General features: G+C 34.2%; 1 protein-coding gene across 1 annotated transcript in view; it reads right to left on the reverse strand.

Moving 5' to 3' along the window:
- The window catches only part of LOC124362940 (myosin heavy chain 95F-like), a 76,918-nt gene that overhangs the window by 20,160 nt on the left and 40,936 nt on the right, over positions 1-15,822 (reverse strand). The window contains 9 exon segments of the mRNA XM_046817839.1: positions 2,210-2,522; positions 2,524-2,643; positions 3,936-4,133; positions 5,468-5,691; positions 6,347-6,511; positions 8,289-8,446; positions 12,455-12,714; positions 13,138-13,287; positions 14,833-15,095. Of these exon segments, the coding sequence (XP_046673795.1) occupies positions 2,210-2,522; positions 2,524-2,643; positions 3,936-4,133; positions 5,468-5,691; positions 6,347-6,511; positions 8,289-8,446; positions 12,455-12,714; positions 13,138-13,287; positions 14,833-15,095 (1,851 nt within the window).

Consider the following 15,822-nt stretch of genomic DNA (forward strand, 5'->3'; position numbering starts at 1 on the left):
GACGTTTAGTCTCTGTTTTTTGTATTATTGTAAATGAATTGCTATTACTGATTGCCTTTAGGTAGATTAGTCTGTAAAGTGTTTCCATCTATCGGCAACATACTTAACTTCCATGTGCTCGCATTCACAATCTCATTTTACCACCAGATCGCAGTAGACACCTGGTAGAAGCCACTGACTCAAGGTCGCGTAGCACGCGCATCGCTTTGCTGTCAGAATATGCCGCCACATTATACTAGCCATTCCTTGTATACTGCATACTGTGGCCATATTTATCTTGTGGGAGTAACATTTGTTAAACAACCATCTAGTTTGTTACTGTTGTCCAAATGGCAGATAATACTGATTGAGTATGCCGTAGCGAGGAAATAAGACATTTGATTTTGAAAAAGTACTGAAATCTTGACAAGTAGAAAACATAGTCCTTTTTTATTAAGCTTTCAGATGTAAATAAACATTTTTTAAGAGATTTTAATTTTTTACTCCTTTTGTATTTTTTTGGATTTCATCCATTACTCATTTTAGACTATCAAAGGAAGACATCATATGACGTCCATACTTCTTAAAGAGTTAATGATATAGTGTGTTTAGAAAATTTGGACCACAACACAGTGAAAAATGTTAATACCAATAAATTTCCAGGAATAGAGTGAACAATGATTACTTAACGTTAATTTTGTTTAATTGACAGGTGTTAGCTGTAATAATACATTTAATTGAATTAAAACATTAAATTAAACAAATGAATTAAAATATTAAATAAATCAAAGAGATTAAAAAAAGTATTAAAATGCATGTTCAAATATATCAGTCAAAATTTATGTTTACAGAATGTAAATTCTGATGATTGTTCAACCATTCGGCTAATTTCTGGAAGTTGCAGATGCGGCTAGCATTCTAGTATTTAAATTATTGAAATAGACAGGCAAAGCCATAAACTGCAATAGTCTACAAGAAATAGAGTGTAAATTACATTACTGATTGGTGGGAGCAGCACCAATCAATAATGTAATTTACACTCTGTTTCTTGTAGATTATTGCAATATATATATATATATATATATATATATATATATATATATATATATATATATATATATAGTATATATATATACTGTTACATAGTCTATATTAAAACTAAAGAACTGTTTACTAAACAAAAGCAGTACACACAACTGGAAATATAAAATTTAAAACTTTAAAATTTGTATATTTTATGACATAAAAAGTCATACACAACCATATTGCTCTCAGCTAGCAATATAAATCATCTTTAAAAATTTAAAGAGAGAAGAAATGTATATTTGTGTTTTTTTTAGTAAAAATTATTTTTTACAAAATGTCTATAGCAGTTTACATAAACAAATGCTTTTCATTCTAAAAAAGTTGTATTTTAAGTTTATCTAATAATCTGTCATCATAAGTAAATCATTTAGGCATAGTTTTAAATTCAGATAATGCAAAGGGGGAGAGGGAGCCACACAAACATTTTGGCCTAGGACCTCAAAATCTGTAAATCCGGCACTGGGTGGGGGGATGATGTTCTATCCCCATAAATACAGCATGCAGTTCACTTTTCACTTAAGAGTTCAGTCCTCAATCTAAACTCATGTAGAGTATTCCCTCATTTCCCACCCAAAATTCTCCCACTGGCTAGTATTCAACCAGTAACGTTCTATAATTACAAATGTGTATAATAGTCTCCTTGGATTATCTGAAGAAGCAACATACGTCCTATTCAGAGATACCTATCTCAATCAGGTGGTAGTTAAGTGGGCAATGTCCAATCAACAGACTAAAGAATAATGTAATGTCCGATCAAGCCAGTCCAAGAATACCTTCGCTCTCTATCGATAGAAGGTTTTGGACTTTTCTAATATGTAGGAGGCATTTCGCAAAGAGAGCTCTCTGCAGCCGCCCATTTCATAACAGCATTTTTAACTTGACATTTAGCCAAGCCATAACAGAGTTCCGGACGTATGATTTGTGACATAGATCCAGATCTCGCTATCCTGTCCACTGTCTCATTCCTTGCAATTATATCATGCCCCAGGAACAAAATTAGTGTTACAATCCCAGACCAACATTACCAGGTTACACAATCCAACAATAAGGATGTTCCCTCAGAGGTTCTCCCAAACATAACGTATAACCTGAATCTCTTAGACCACTATTGTAGCACAACAATAAAAGTAGGATAAATACTTACACTTAATCACTGACAATGCACACCACTGAGTCTTCTTCCAATGAGATTGCAAAAGCCATTTCTTCACCTTGGCCACCATCTTGGCCAGGTTATCAGGATCAGATTTCATAATCGCATCAAACTCTGCAAATTTTCCTGGCCGAAAGAAGACCTTTGAGACACCGAATTTGTAATCATTTTCATTCATGCCTAAAGCTCTGAACAGGGCTTTGCAGAACAGGCGAGGGTCAAGCCGAGCCAGTTCTGGAGGAAGGTATCGTCGGTACATCTCATACAGGTCAATGAATCCGGTCCTAGATGGGAATCCTTGCTGCCATCAGTTCCAGAACACTGGTCATGCCGGAGCATTGCAGCTGCGACAAGATTGAGCCTCCTTCAAACTGGTGATCCACCATCTTCTGGTTGGGCTTTATACACCTCACAAAGTTGGTTCCCTGTACAAGAAGAAAACAAAAATCACATCAATCTCACATTTCTGAGAATAACAAGTACATTCAGGAGAAAACACGCAAACTTTTTGACCAAAACTTTGAGAGAATTTAATTCCGAGAATAACGTAAAATAGGCTAATAATAAAAAATCACAGTTTAAAAACTAATGTTTAATTAAATCAACACTTATGAAAAATAAGAGATAATGCAAAATCTGTTCTTTGTAAACATTTTGTAAACAAAACATTTTAATTGCTGATTATTGCTAATCTTTTATTCCAATTTCCATACCTTATAAATGGTGTTCAAAATGATTTCCTTGATAATTTATGTACAATCTGGTGCGATAACGAAACCATGTGTAGCTTTTCTGATAGCTTGGTCGTTCTTGAGTAGTTCACAAAATTCGGTTCAATAATTATTCTTTGCAATTAACTGATTCTGTGTATACAAGTAGCTTTAAATGACCCCAAAGGTAGCAATCCAAGGGCCAATTAATTGGTCCACCTCAACTGCTCCATCTCTGTCTAGAAAACTTATCTGCAAGTGCTCTCTAACAGTTTGTCAATAATGTGCTGGTGCGCCATCATGTTGGAATATCATTTGATGTCTACTTTCAAATGGTACATCTTCAAGTAGAACTGGCAGTTGATTCTCTAAAGTCTTTGTACAGAAGACCTGTATGGCAGTTTTCAAAAATAAATGGACCAATTAACTGGTCCGTATTTGAATGTTTGACTCTACAACTGCTTTTGGATTTTCAGTTGACTATCAGTGACTACTTTTCAAATTTAGAATTCCGTATCTAGTAAACATTGATTCGTCCGTAGATAAAAGACAAATTACATTATTTCGATTTTCTAACACCCATTGAAAAAATTGTAATCTTAATGCACTGCTTCCTGGATGAAGATTTTGAACTCTTTGTAAATAATATGGATAAAAGTTGTTTTCTTTCAATATTCTCCAGATTGTAGTACGATATATGTTTAATCTATTTGAAAGACTGTGAGTGCTAAGTTGAGGAGTGCGTTGCATCATGTCAATAATATTATCTTGTTTGCGTACAGGCTGTATTACAGGACGTTCTCTCAAACAATTAATGGTTGGAAAAGATCAATTTGTTTGTAAGTTATTGAAAACCGATGCAAATGTTACGTGAGTAGCTGTTCTTCTATTTGGAAATCGTCTTTCATATTCACGTTTAGCTGCACACTATTTCCATTGGCAAAAACATAGACAAAAACAATATCTGCAAATTGTTATAAACTTATAAATATAAACTATAAACTTACTGTACTCTTCAGTTTGTCCATAAGCTCTCCCAGTTGAGTCTTGAACTTGGAGCCCACACTGATGAAGGTCAGTTTGCCCTTCAGTGTGCCTGAGGTGCCAGACGCAAACAGACTCTGCAGGAACGGGTTCTGACTCTCTTGCACCAAACCCTCCAGGGAGGCGTGGAGAGCATCATTGTTTTTTTCGATAAATTGGTCCTGGTACAAAGATAAAACACTTAATTGAATTCTCTGCTCTTCTTCCTCACTGCATCTTGCGTTAGAACTATACTTTTAGTGGTGAAGTTTCACTTGTGTTCCTTTTAAACTTGGCCAGAAGAATGTTAAACACATTGTCTGCAGCGTGGTCCCCGGCGATGGCTACAGACCACCACTGGGAAGTGCATTGGTCACCAGCAACCGTGCGCACCATTGTATGTTTAAGGGTTCAGTGGTTCAGCCATTCTCATATTCGGTAAAGTATTTTTACAGCAGTCAATGTGTTAAAAGAGAAACTTTAAGGTGCATATTTGTTTTTGTGACTTACTATTACTTTGTTATTAATTTTGTTTTACATGTATTCAAGTTTTAGACAACTTGAAGAAGACAAAAAATACCTGTTATTCAAAACACAACAGTTTTTTTAGTATATGACGATTACAAAAGCACATAGTTTTAATATTCGTACATATTAGTTGACATCAACTTACTGATAGGTATATTGCAGCATTCTAAAATATTTACAATAATATAAAATTGTATGGGCATATAGATGTTTTCATAATGATATTTGTGCACTGGAATAATTGCAGAACAAAAACAATTTGAAAGCTATAAAACTGTATAATTTTTATAAGTGCACAAACTTTTAACTTTACCATGTTTATTTATTCTAGAAAATATGGTAACCGATACAAAACCCATATACCACCATAGAGGCATAAGATATTCTAAAGCTGCCGTTTATAGAATTTTTGCATTGTTGGCTATTCGCTGAAAACCTCAAAGTGGGCCGTGTCTTTATCACAGGAAATACGCTGTAAATCAGTTATTTATTATACAATTTAAACAATTTTGATGACAATATATTTTTTTATAAAATCCAAAAAAATGTTATTCTTGTGATTTTGTAAAATTGCTGGTTTTGAAGACGTTCAAACTAAAAAAATTGTAATGGCCGCCATTTTGGAATTATGAAAGATATCATATTTTTTAGTAACTGACCTTGTTACCATAAACCAAACAGGATTTAATTTCATACTTATTAAAAAATTAATTTTTCATGAAAAACACATACAGACAGATAAATGGGAGACACACACACATTTTTACATTGCATCATCTCCATTAATTAATTTAACAATATAGTAAAAATAAGTTAAAAATGTAGAAATAAGTTGTTTTCAAATGAACTAAACATTATAACAGAAAGAAGGATCAACAGATATTATCTACATTTGCCATATTATCTATCTGCATTTGCCTTACATGTGACAACAGTTAATAGGATACTTGCATGTCAATAATTGACAGTACAATTACATTAAACTTACAGTTTGGTAGCACACTGCTCCGGCAAAGTGACGGACAAGAAATCCTTCATCATCTCGGATTTCCCGGTGAGCCTTGAGTCTAGAGTTCCTGGGTAAAGCGAGGCGGAAGTGAGAACTCCAAGTGCGGTGAACCTCTGTCGTGAAGTGAACAGAACTGCTCTGTGGTAGCTTGGACTCCTCGTCCAACAGACTGAATATGCCGTTTCCCTTGGACTCGATCAAATCTATCAATGAGACAACAATCTATCAGTAACATAATTTAATAGAATAAATTAAGTTACTGCTATCAAATAAATTTCATTGTATTATTTTACAATTGAATTAGAAATTAAAAGTAGTTATAAACTCAGTTATGGTCAACCTCCAATACGAATAATCTCAAGAGCTGGATGAATTGGCAGCCTTTTGATTTTAGCCTTATAAGAACAATGATAACTTAAAACACATCTACAACCTTATTCTTAGCAATAGAATTATGGGAAATGTCTTATTATAAATATATAATCAATACACAAATTAAAGCGTTTGTAAATTTTTGTAAATATTTTCAAAACATATTTATTGTTTTTTATTGTTTAAATACTAAAAAAGTTATAAACAAGAATAACACAAAAGCGATTGGATGGTATTAATATACATTCCTTAAACTAAGTGTACTCCCATAGTTCTATAACCAAAAACATGGTTTTATAAGTGTTTGAAGTTTAACATTGTTCTTAAGGAGTAAAACCCAAGGCCATTTCACTACAGCCAGTTCTTCAATTTCCAATTCAGTGTTACCTGCTCCCCTCAACTACTACCTGCCAAAAACAGGCCTTCCTTTTATTCGATACACTTCTTATTCGGCTTTTAGAATAAAAGTGTTTTCAATACACTTACCAATGCAGTCTTGATTGTCCACAAACTCTATCTTCCTCACTGCCAGTCCCTCCCTTTGATATAGTTCTTGTTCATCTTTTAGAATCCTCTCATTGAAAAACTGCTGAAGTTTCTCGTTGCAATAGTTGATGCAAAACTGCTCGAAACTGTTGACTTGGAAGTATTCTGCAAATCATGAACCAATGAAAAATATTTTGAACATTCCATGCAATCCTTGAAGTTAAATAATTGGAATACAAATAACAGCAACACTTTCCAATGGCGTGTTCATCATGTAATGTACAACTCTTTTCAGACAATTTAATTTACATTTACACTGAAGATGTTGGCCTTCCATTAGGCACACTAGGCACAGCCTTTGATCACGGCAGGCCAGCCGGAGGTATTATTTTGCCGGTTAATTTTAAAATCAGTAGTACGCTACACAGTTGAACCAGTATTAACTAAACAGTGAGAGTCGTATTTTTCTGAAATCGAGGTTTATTCCATTTCTTGTTGTCAGCAATGATGAAGAATCACATTCCATCAACATCAGTGATTGTTGAGGACAATCCTGTGATAGCAAAAGTAGTGTATCTGGAATTTACTTTAGCCTACAAGCTAAAGTAGGCTAAAGTAAAGAACCCAACCCAACGCTCTTTACGCTCAATGTGCTGTTGCACGTTTTTTACTTTAATACAAAAAATATATAATTTCTTCACTGGTTCTACAGAACATTGAGAGAAATTAAGGCAGCACCCAGGTACATAACTGTAAAGGGTTAATCTTATAAAAGTGGTATGTGCATGATGACGAACGAAGTGCATAACCAAGCATTATGACCGATAAAATTGTTTCTAAAGTTGATGAGAAGATTAAATAGGACCGCCGATTCACAATAACAGAACTCCCATTTAGATTTTCCCAATTTTCAAGGAGTTTGTTACACGAAAATATTACTCAGAAGTTAGGTTTACCATAAATTTTGTGCAAGATGGGTTCTGAAAATCTTAACAGAAACCCATAATATTTTTATGTGCTGTTTCATTGACATTTTTGTACACTTACAAAAAAGATGGTGACTCGCTGTTTGGTCGAATCATTAAAGGAGACTTGGGTAAAACATATGAATTGCAAAGTCAAATTACAGGCTAGGGAAAGGGGGCACACGCAACCCCCAAAAACTAAGGAAATGCATTCAAACATTGTTGGTATGGAAGATTATGGCAAATTGTTTTGGGACAGGAAAGTTCTTCTTATTGATTTCTAAGGATGTGCCAAAATCATAAATTCTATGAGGCATTTTGAAACCTTGCAAAAGTTAAGAAGAGCAAAACAAAACATATGCAGAGGAAAATTATGTTTTTGCATCTCAACGTCCGACCCACACGTGGTATCGAGAAGGTCTGGATGCTTTTAAGTATGGACCATATCCGCTTTAGAGTCTGGACCTTGCATCCAGCGATTACCACCAGTTGCCAGCAATGAAGACTTGCCTTGTGACGAAGCGCTTTGATGACGACGTGGAACTGCAGGAGGGTGTGACTACCTAGTTCAAGTCGTAGTAGGCAGAATTTTATAACGCTGGGATTTCAAAACTAGCTCACTGCTATGATAAGTCCCTAAATTTTTATGGTGATCATGTTGCAAAATAGTATATTAGTGTCACTTTCAAATGTATATAATACAATTTTTTGTTTATATCAAAACGTAATATACTTTCTAGATAGCCCTCGTGTACAACACAGATTGAAGGTTTACTGAAGCCTTACACATTTTATACTCCCTTCAATATTTTTTTTAATACCACAACAGTGATGTCTATTGTGACATGTTAAGAGGAGATAATTTCTGTAATTAATTGTGAAGTTTAAAAAATGTATATAACACTGTAAAAAATGTCCTAATGGTAAAGTGCCTGATTGCTTGACTAAATATAGTTCAGAATGGCAGTATGACTTACCAAAACCAGCAATGTCCAGGACACCAATGTAATAGCTTGATGCTTGGAAGGGAATACTTTTGTTGATGCGGTGTACCACATGGTCAAACAGCCGGCTGTAGATGGCTTTGGCAAGAGCATCACGGGCATTGTTAGCTTCATACACCTTGAGTGGGACCCTAGAAAATGCAATAACAAATTACGTTGATATTTAAGACATGAAAATTAGTAATTACTTGTAATTATGAAATGTTATTAAATGTACTGGTTCTGTTCGAGCTTCGGGTAAGGTACCAATCAAAATCATATCATATTTATATTTTTTTAATGTATGCCAGAAAAACTTATGTAATTTTTAAATGTAATACTGACAAACACGATGACGATACCAGAAATAAATTGAAGTAGAGGACTGCCTTGCAGCACTGCCCAGAATAGCTTTAGGTACACAGCAATAAAACGGAACCAACTGCCTACCTATTGGTTTTAAGAATTTAGATTTTAATAGTTTACAGTCTAAGGGTCATCTTGTACAATGTTTTTTTTTTACAAAGTAGATGATTTTTATAAATCTAAGGTAGAATAGCTGAACTATATTTTTAAATACATTTTTTTTGAGATAAACTGTACAAATTTTTGTGTATTATTATTATTTATTTGTATATATATATATTGATAATATATATATATATATATATATATATACAGTAGAGTCCCGCCGATCCGAACCCCCCCCGCCAATCCGAAAATCCCGCCTAATCCGAACACGGCTAGGAGAAAATATAAAATTGCTAAAAAAGGCAGGAAAATAAATTAAAACCAGTTATTATAGTAAAACGTAAGTTTTATTTCTCAAAGCATTTACTTACTGACATATAGAAACTGAAATTACATTTGAAACGTTAGATGATACAATACATTGTACGGAATTTATACTGTTAATAATGAAACATAGTACTGTACTGTACTGTATTTATAATGTACAAACCCCTACGCAAGGCTTAGCAATTAATTTGTACTTTAACTTGGACACAATAAGGGATAAAAACGTAAAACAAAACAATGCAAAAACCCAACACTTTCTTAAGACCTAAAGTCAGTGATCTTCTTTTGACGCAACACACTAAAACGACTGGACGATGCAATGTTTCGCCAACGCCGAATGAACATTACGGTCATTGGGAGTAGCAGCGGCATGTTGCTCGACGTACGTAGAGCGAGGTCAAAGGCACTTGCAGCTGCGCTGTGTGGAACAATATCGGTAGTTTGGGCGTCTCCCTCATCCTCACTGCTACATGAGTCATCAGCTGGGACTCCTTGCACCTGTGCCACGATGTCTTCATCTGTGTACTCCTCGAAGCCTTTGTCATCTACAGCCGTCCACTCATCAACACTCTCCTTCTCTACATTTTCGCATCCCGGTATTTTTTTTTTACAAGAGGAAGAAGTTCGCATTCATTTACCGGTGGAACAACCTCTTCAACAAACTGCAGATCAGGCCAAAGATTTTTCCAAGATTTCTGCAGAGCTCCTACGCTTGTGTTCTCCCAAGCCTCCGCCACCCAGAAAATTACATCTTTGATCGTGATTTTCTAAGCTTTTGGAGAAATTGTGAGGTCTTCATTTTCCTCAAGCAGGCTTCGGAGCAGCTTTTTCCGATAATTTTGCTTCAACGCTTGTAGAACTCCTTGGTCCATTGGTTGTATGATCGAAGTAACGTTCGGTGGTAGAAAAATGGCTTTTATATCACCAATAACCAGCTCTAAGTCATCCGGAATGGGACGGAGCGTTATCTATGAGTAACAACGCTCTATCAGGCAGTCCATTTTCTTCATTGTAGGCTCTCACGTTGGGCACAAATTGTTTCTCAAACCATTCTTGAAACAAAGCACGATCCATCCAAGCTTTCTTTTGGTTTTTATAGTAAACCGGCAGAGCGTTCATATTCATGTTTTTAAAACATCGAGGTTTTTTTGGATTTACCGATAACCATCAAAGGTATCTTATTGGTGGCGGAAGCGTTGCTGCTGCATGCTAATACGGTTAGTCGTTGCTTATCCATTTTAAATCCTGGAGCGGCTTTTTCTTCTCTTGAAGCTAGGCTCTTTGTTGGCAACGCTTTGGAATTTAGCCCCGTTTTATCAGCGTGTGTACACTTTGCTGGGGTGAGTAGGAGGATGTAATTTCTTTGAACTCCTGAAGATACTCTGCGGCTGCGTTGCTGTCTGCAGACATCTTTTCGCCAGTTACAGTCAGTTGCCTGATACCGTGCCTTTTTTTCCACTGATCTAAAAAACTGTGCAACTAGCCGAAAATGACGGATCGCCTCCCATAAGGATGTTTAGTAGAAAGCGCCTTTTTCTTTAATAAAGAGGGCCGGTAATGGGAATGCCTTTTTGTCTCTCTTGAGAAAACCACAAGTAAAGTGCTCCATCGAGTTTGTCATACGATGACACAGTAGTATAGTTTGACGTTTTTCTAGAGTGTTTTCACTTGTAACAGAGCAAAATTGTTCGATTTTTGCCCGCTTCTTTTTCCAGTCACTGATCGTCGCTTTAAAAAAACCGACACCAAATTCAATTGAAAGTTGAGTAGCACTTTCACCATTGTCTAGTCTTTTGAGAACTTCGAGTTTTTCTTTTAACGTAACACGAGTTGTGTTTACGTTTACTAGCCATAATGATATCGGATATACGCACAGAGCAGAGCAAAGAACAAACAAAACTGCAAACCACAAACTACAGAATACACAGTAAGAAAACGTGCTGCGCGTATGGAAGATTGCACTAAACTGTCGTCTCGCCACTCGTCACCGGGGTGGGTGGTGGAGGGGGATAGGGGTGAGGTAGTGGCAGTCCAATAGTTTTGCGCGCCACACTGTTTCAAGGTCACCGACCAACTCGCCCCGCCCACCACAGACAGGTGGCTTCTACTAGATTTCATTACGCACAAACAATGGCACTCAGTTTCGACCACGCGATGTTTACCGTACAAAGACAGGAAGCTGTAATATTATTATTAAGTTTAATACGTACTTACTATTGTTTATTGCATTTGATTATTGTATGCATTTAATTGTTTTAAAACCACGTAAATTGCACTTGAAAGTTGATAAATGGTACTATTTAACAAAAATCCGCCTAGTCCGAATTTCCCGTCAATCCGAACAAGGTTCGGTCCCAATTAGTTCGGATTGGCGGGACTCTACTGTATATATAATTTGATATGGATGATATCTCATTTATTTTGTGTAATATCATAAATTTGGCATACTTTTTAACTCTTAAGTATATGCCATTATTCAGTTATAATCAGGTGAAATGCGTAGTAACATTTAATTAACCCTCTCCTAGACACAAAGCATGGACAGGCATGAGTGGCACATTGTCACTGTGATTCAAATAGCACAGATTGCCACGCCCTACTTTCAGGACTTGAAACGATAAGTGCTGTAATCTGGTGGCAATATCTTAAACTACTACGGTACAGGAGACCCTTCTCATTGCCTCAACATTAGTTTCTTAACGTTATTTTGCTATTTATTTTAGTAATATTAAAACAATAATTTTAGTACAGCCTCTAAAATAGATTCTTGTATCTCAATTCCAATTTAGACATAACTCCAAAGGTCAGAATTTACATTATAAACTGATCTGCAATTAATGTTCATTAAGCCAAACCAATTATAGTTCTGAACGCTGTAAAATGAGAAAAATACGCCTACATACATAATATAATTGATATAATAAATATAATTTGGCTAAAATTAGTCCAAAACTGAATCTACTACTTTTTTGTGTGTAAAAACAAGTCTACTTTGCATGATAATGAGAATCCATCACAATGAAGACAGTTTACAAACCAACAGTACCAATAATAGTCATCTGTAACTATGATCTACCGACATTCAGAGACACCAAAATGAACACTTGTAAGCCAAACAATATGGAAAATTTAGAAAACATTGTTCTTGATCTAATTTATCAAGTCATAATAAAATTTCTAATTTATCTGTTACATCACATGAAAAAAATGCATAAACATAGTAATAATGTGAAATCCTTAACAATTTGTTATCCCTTAACACATAGGTAATGGACAATGAATGACTTGTCATGTTGAATCATTTTCAAAGGCTAATAATGATCATGACCAAATACATATAAATGGTAAATAGTATTACTCACAAAATTACAGTTCCCTTGAGTCCTCCACGGTTGGTCATCATGACTTTGGTGACTAGGGCCTGTCGCAGCTCATCGGGATCAACGCCCATGAGTCCTGCTGTGATCTTGAGAGTCGTTTCCGATCCTGGACAAACCTTTGAGCCACCCTTGCTACCCTCCGTGTTCTCCTCGAACTGAACGTTGCCCAGATGTAACACTGTTGCCACTGTTGAGTATAGCTCATATCTCTCCCCGCTTGACAGCCCTAGCCTGTTCAGAGCCTGTCAACATTACAATGGTAAATTTCAAATTAGAATTGTATTATTTCTTTGAATTTCAAGAACGTTCCAAGAAAAAAGGTGGTGAACACGTTAAATTTCTAATCAAAATCTATTAATGTAATGTCTATAGAATAATCTATAGAACACATAAAAGACAATGTTAATCATTTTACAATAATCTGCATAAAAATATCCCACCGTACACCTTATATTAAGGGGGAACGCAAGTTACCTGCCATTTGCACATATTAGGCTCCGTTTTTTTTTAACATGGGATTTAAGTTTAAAACTGCATTATGAATAGAAATTGTCTCAAATCTACAAATGTTTAGCTAAAATCTTAGATTTTAGTGTTTTGATGCTACTGAACTGATAATAATATCATATCTGTTAATAAAACTTACAATCTAACAAACTACATACCTCGTCCATATTTTTGAAATCGGTGACATCATCGAGCATGGGATCCCTTAAGCTCCCCTTTTTCCTGTGCATTTCACTCTTTTGGTTGATATTTAGACTTTTCTCAGTGCTGTTGTTTGTAAAGTACTGTGTGCACCCTTTCCTCAAATACTGAAAACAAGAAATATACAATAGAGAGTAATACTATTCAACGAATACCATCTGTTTCCAATATCACTGATGTGGATTAATTACAAAAACACAATCTTTTTAGTGCTGTTACTAGGAAGGTAGATTTTATGTGGAATCACCATCTTGAAATCTTGGATTATTTTAGATGTTAGTTATGTTATTTTGTCATTTATTTAGTAGTGTAGTGTAAGTAATAATAATTTAATAAATGTTAAGTTGACCTTTCAGCATGGGAATTAACAAGCTCAGCTGCCGGAGTGGGTCAATCTGCCATTAATAACATTGAGTCATTGTTACTACAATTTTTCCAGGTTTATTTTTTAATATATTAAAAATAACTGTCTAAAAATTATATGAAAATTAATTACATGACTATTATTAATTTAAAACAAACACTCCAATAATATATTTTTTTTATTTCTGTGAAAAATATTATTTTCATAGAATAACAAATTTTTATTTTTATTTGCATTTTTTATTTTTAATAAAAAATATATTTATTTATTTCTCCAATTATATATATATATATATATATATATATAATTATTGGAGTGTTTGTTTTAAATTAATAACTAATTTCAATAAGAACAAAGCTTCTAGAAAGTGTACATAACTATCGTTTTACAACGTTTACATTACAAAAGTACAAACAAAGTTCTCATAGTTAGGCACAAAAACAGTTAAACATTTCTTTTCATACAACTTCAATATCTGAATCAGTTTTTTTAGTGGTGAAACGATATAAAACACTTTATTTTTAAGGATTTGATCTGGTAAATTAATTTATTTTATGTAAACAAACACATTGTTCACATCAAGTTCGAAAAAATTATAAATATATAATCATATGTTATATATACTTCAACTATCTAATAAATTATATTCATAAAAAAACTTATTTTATTCAGTTACGCTTATCCAAATATTTAATTCTATGAAGGATTTTGTAAAATGGGACATTTTAAAAACCCATAAGATGTTAGCTGAGTAGTTTAAATTAATCAACAGATTTTCTACATCTATTTCTACACTCATTTTGTTAGGGTTTTCTATTTAGTAGTACAGTACTGATAGCAAAATAATTTCATAATGTGGATATTTGGGACAGTCCCATGGCCATTATGAAACCATTCCACAATAAGACCTCAGTGGGTTAACTTATGAAGAAGCATATTAACAAAAATCCTAACTGAACTAGATCATTTTCAGCAGATTTCTCCTCGTGCCAGACAGAATCAGGTGAATTAGCTGCTTGGTGGCATGTTCTATCAGGTGAAAACTTTTGGTTCTTTACTTTCTGAATGGCCTCATACGATGAGGATTTAAAATTACCTTTTCTCTACAGCAGTTTACAAACATTTAAAGATTAATATATAATATTACACTTCTATGAATGTTTAAAATCACTTTTTAATTTGTTCCTGGATGGATGATAGTCAACATGGGAGATTTAAAAAATATAAACAGCTAATTTAATAATGTCTCTTAGACAAGAATATTGTTTATTGATAACTTGTTACTTACATGATAGTCATCCGGCTTGGAGAGATTCAGTTTTGACCTGAGAGCATCAGGCGCCCCTGCACACAGTAGATAGAACACGTGATAGTTACGCTCCTCCGGTCCCTGCGTGCAGATGCGGGATTTTTCCAGCAGATAATGCGAGATGTAACCACCCACAACTGTGCACTTGGAGTCAAAGTGCACTTCCATAAACTTGCCGAACCTCGAAGAATTGTTGTTCCTCGTGGTCTTTGCATTTCCGAAGGCTTCCAAGACAGGATTGGCTGAATAACATTAAAAATAGTTAACGTACTGTAATAATTGAAGATTATAGAAAAACTATCTGAAAAAACCATCAGATGCTATTTAACTCATGCAGTGAAAGATAAAATTAATTATTCCCTGCACTAATTTGGAGTAAGAATTATTTTATAAACGTACAGTATTCCTAAATCATTAAATCAAGTTGTAGTAATATACAGTACCCAAAATAATTATCTTTCTTTGTGGTAGTATAGCTAGTAATTGTTTCTGTTCATTTTCATGCATCCAAGTATTAATTTACATCATTACCCTATTTATAGTTACCTAACCATATGTACCATTATAATTATTTAAAACCATTATTTTACTGCAAAAAATCTATGATCATGTCCAAAATATTAATCACAGTTTTAACAAAGAAACTAAAAAATGTATTAGTATATATAATAAGATCTTTATTTTTCACAATAATTATTTTATAAACCTATTTTGTGAATATGTAATACAAATGGAAAGCAACTTCCTTTAACACATTACATCTGCTTGCACAATTAATGAAATGAAAAACTATGTCAGCCATTAATAGACAACACAAAAGATAAAGATAAATATACATATTTCATCCAGGCTGACAATATTCTAGACAATCCAATTCAAAAGTTAGATTAGCATAAACTATCACACGTGGCGATAAGTTATCAAAGTCATTGTGAAAGATTAGTCATTACCAGATATCATATGTCATTC

The sequence above is a fragment of the Homalodisca vitripennis genome, chromosome 5 (genome assembly GCF_021130785.1).
Source record: "Homalodisca vitripennis isolate AUS2020 chromosome 5, UT_GWSS_2.1, whole genome shotgun sequence".
Taxonomy (NCBI): domain Eukaryota; kingdom Metazoa; phylum Arthropoda; class Insecta; order Hemiptera; family Cicadellidae; genus Homalodisca; species Homalodisca vitripennis.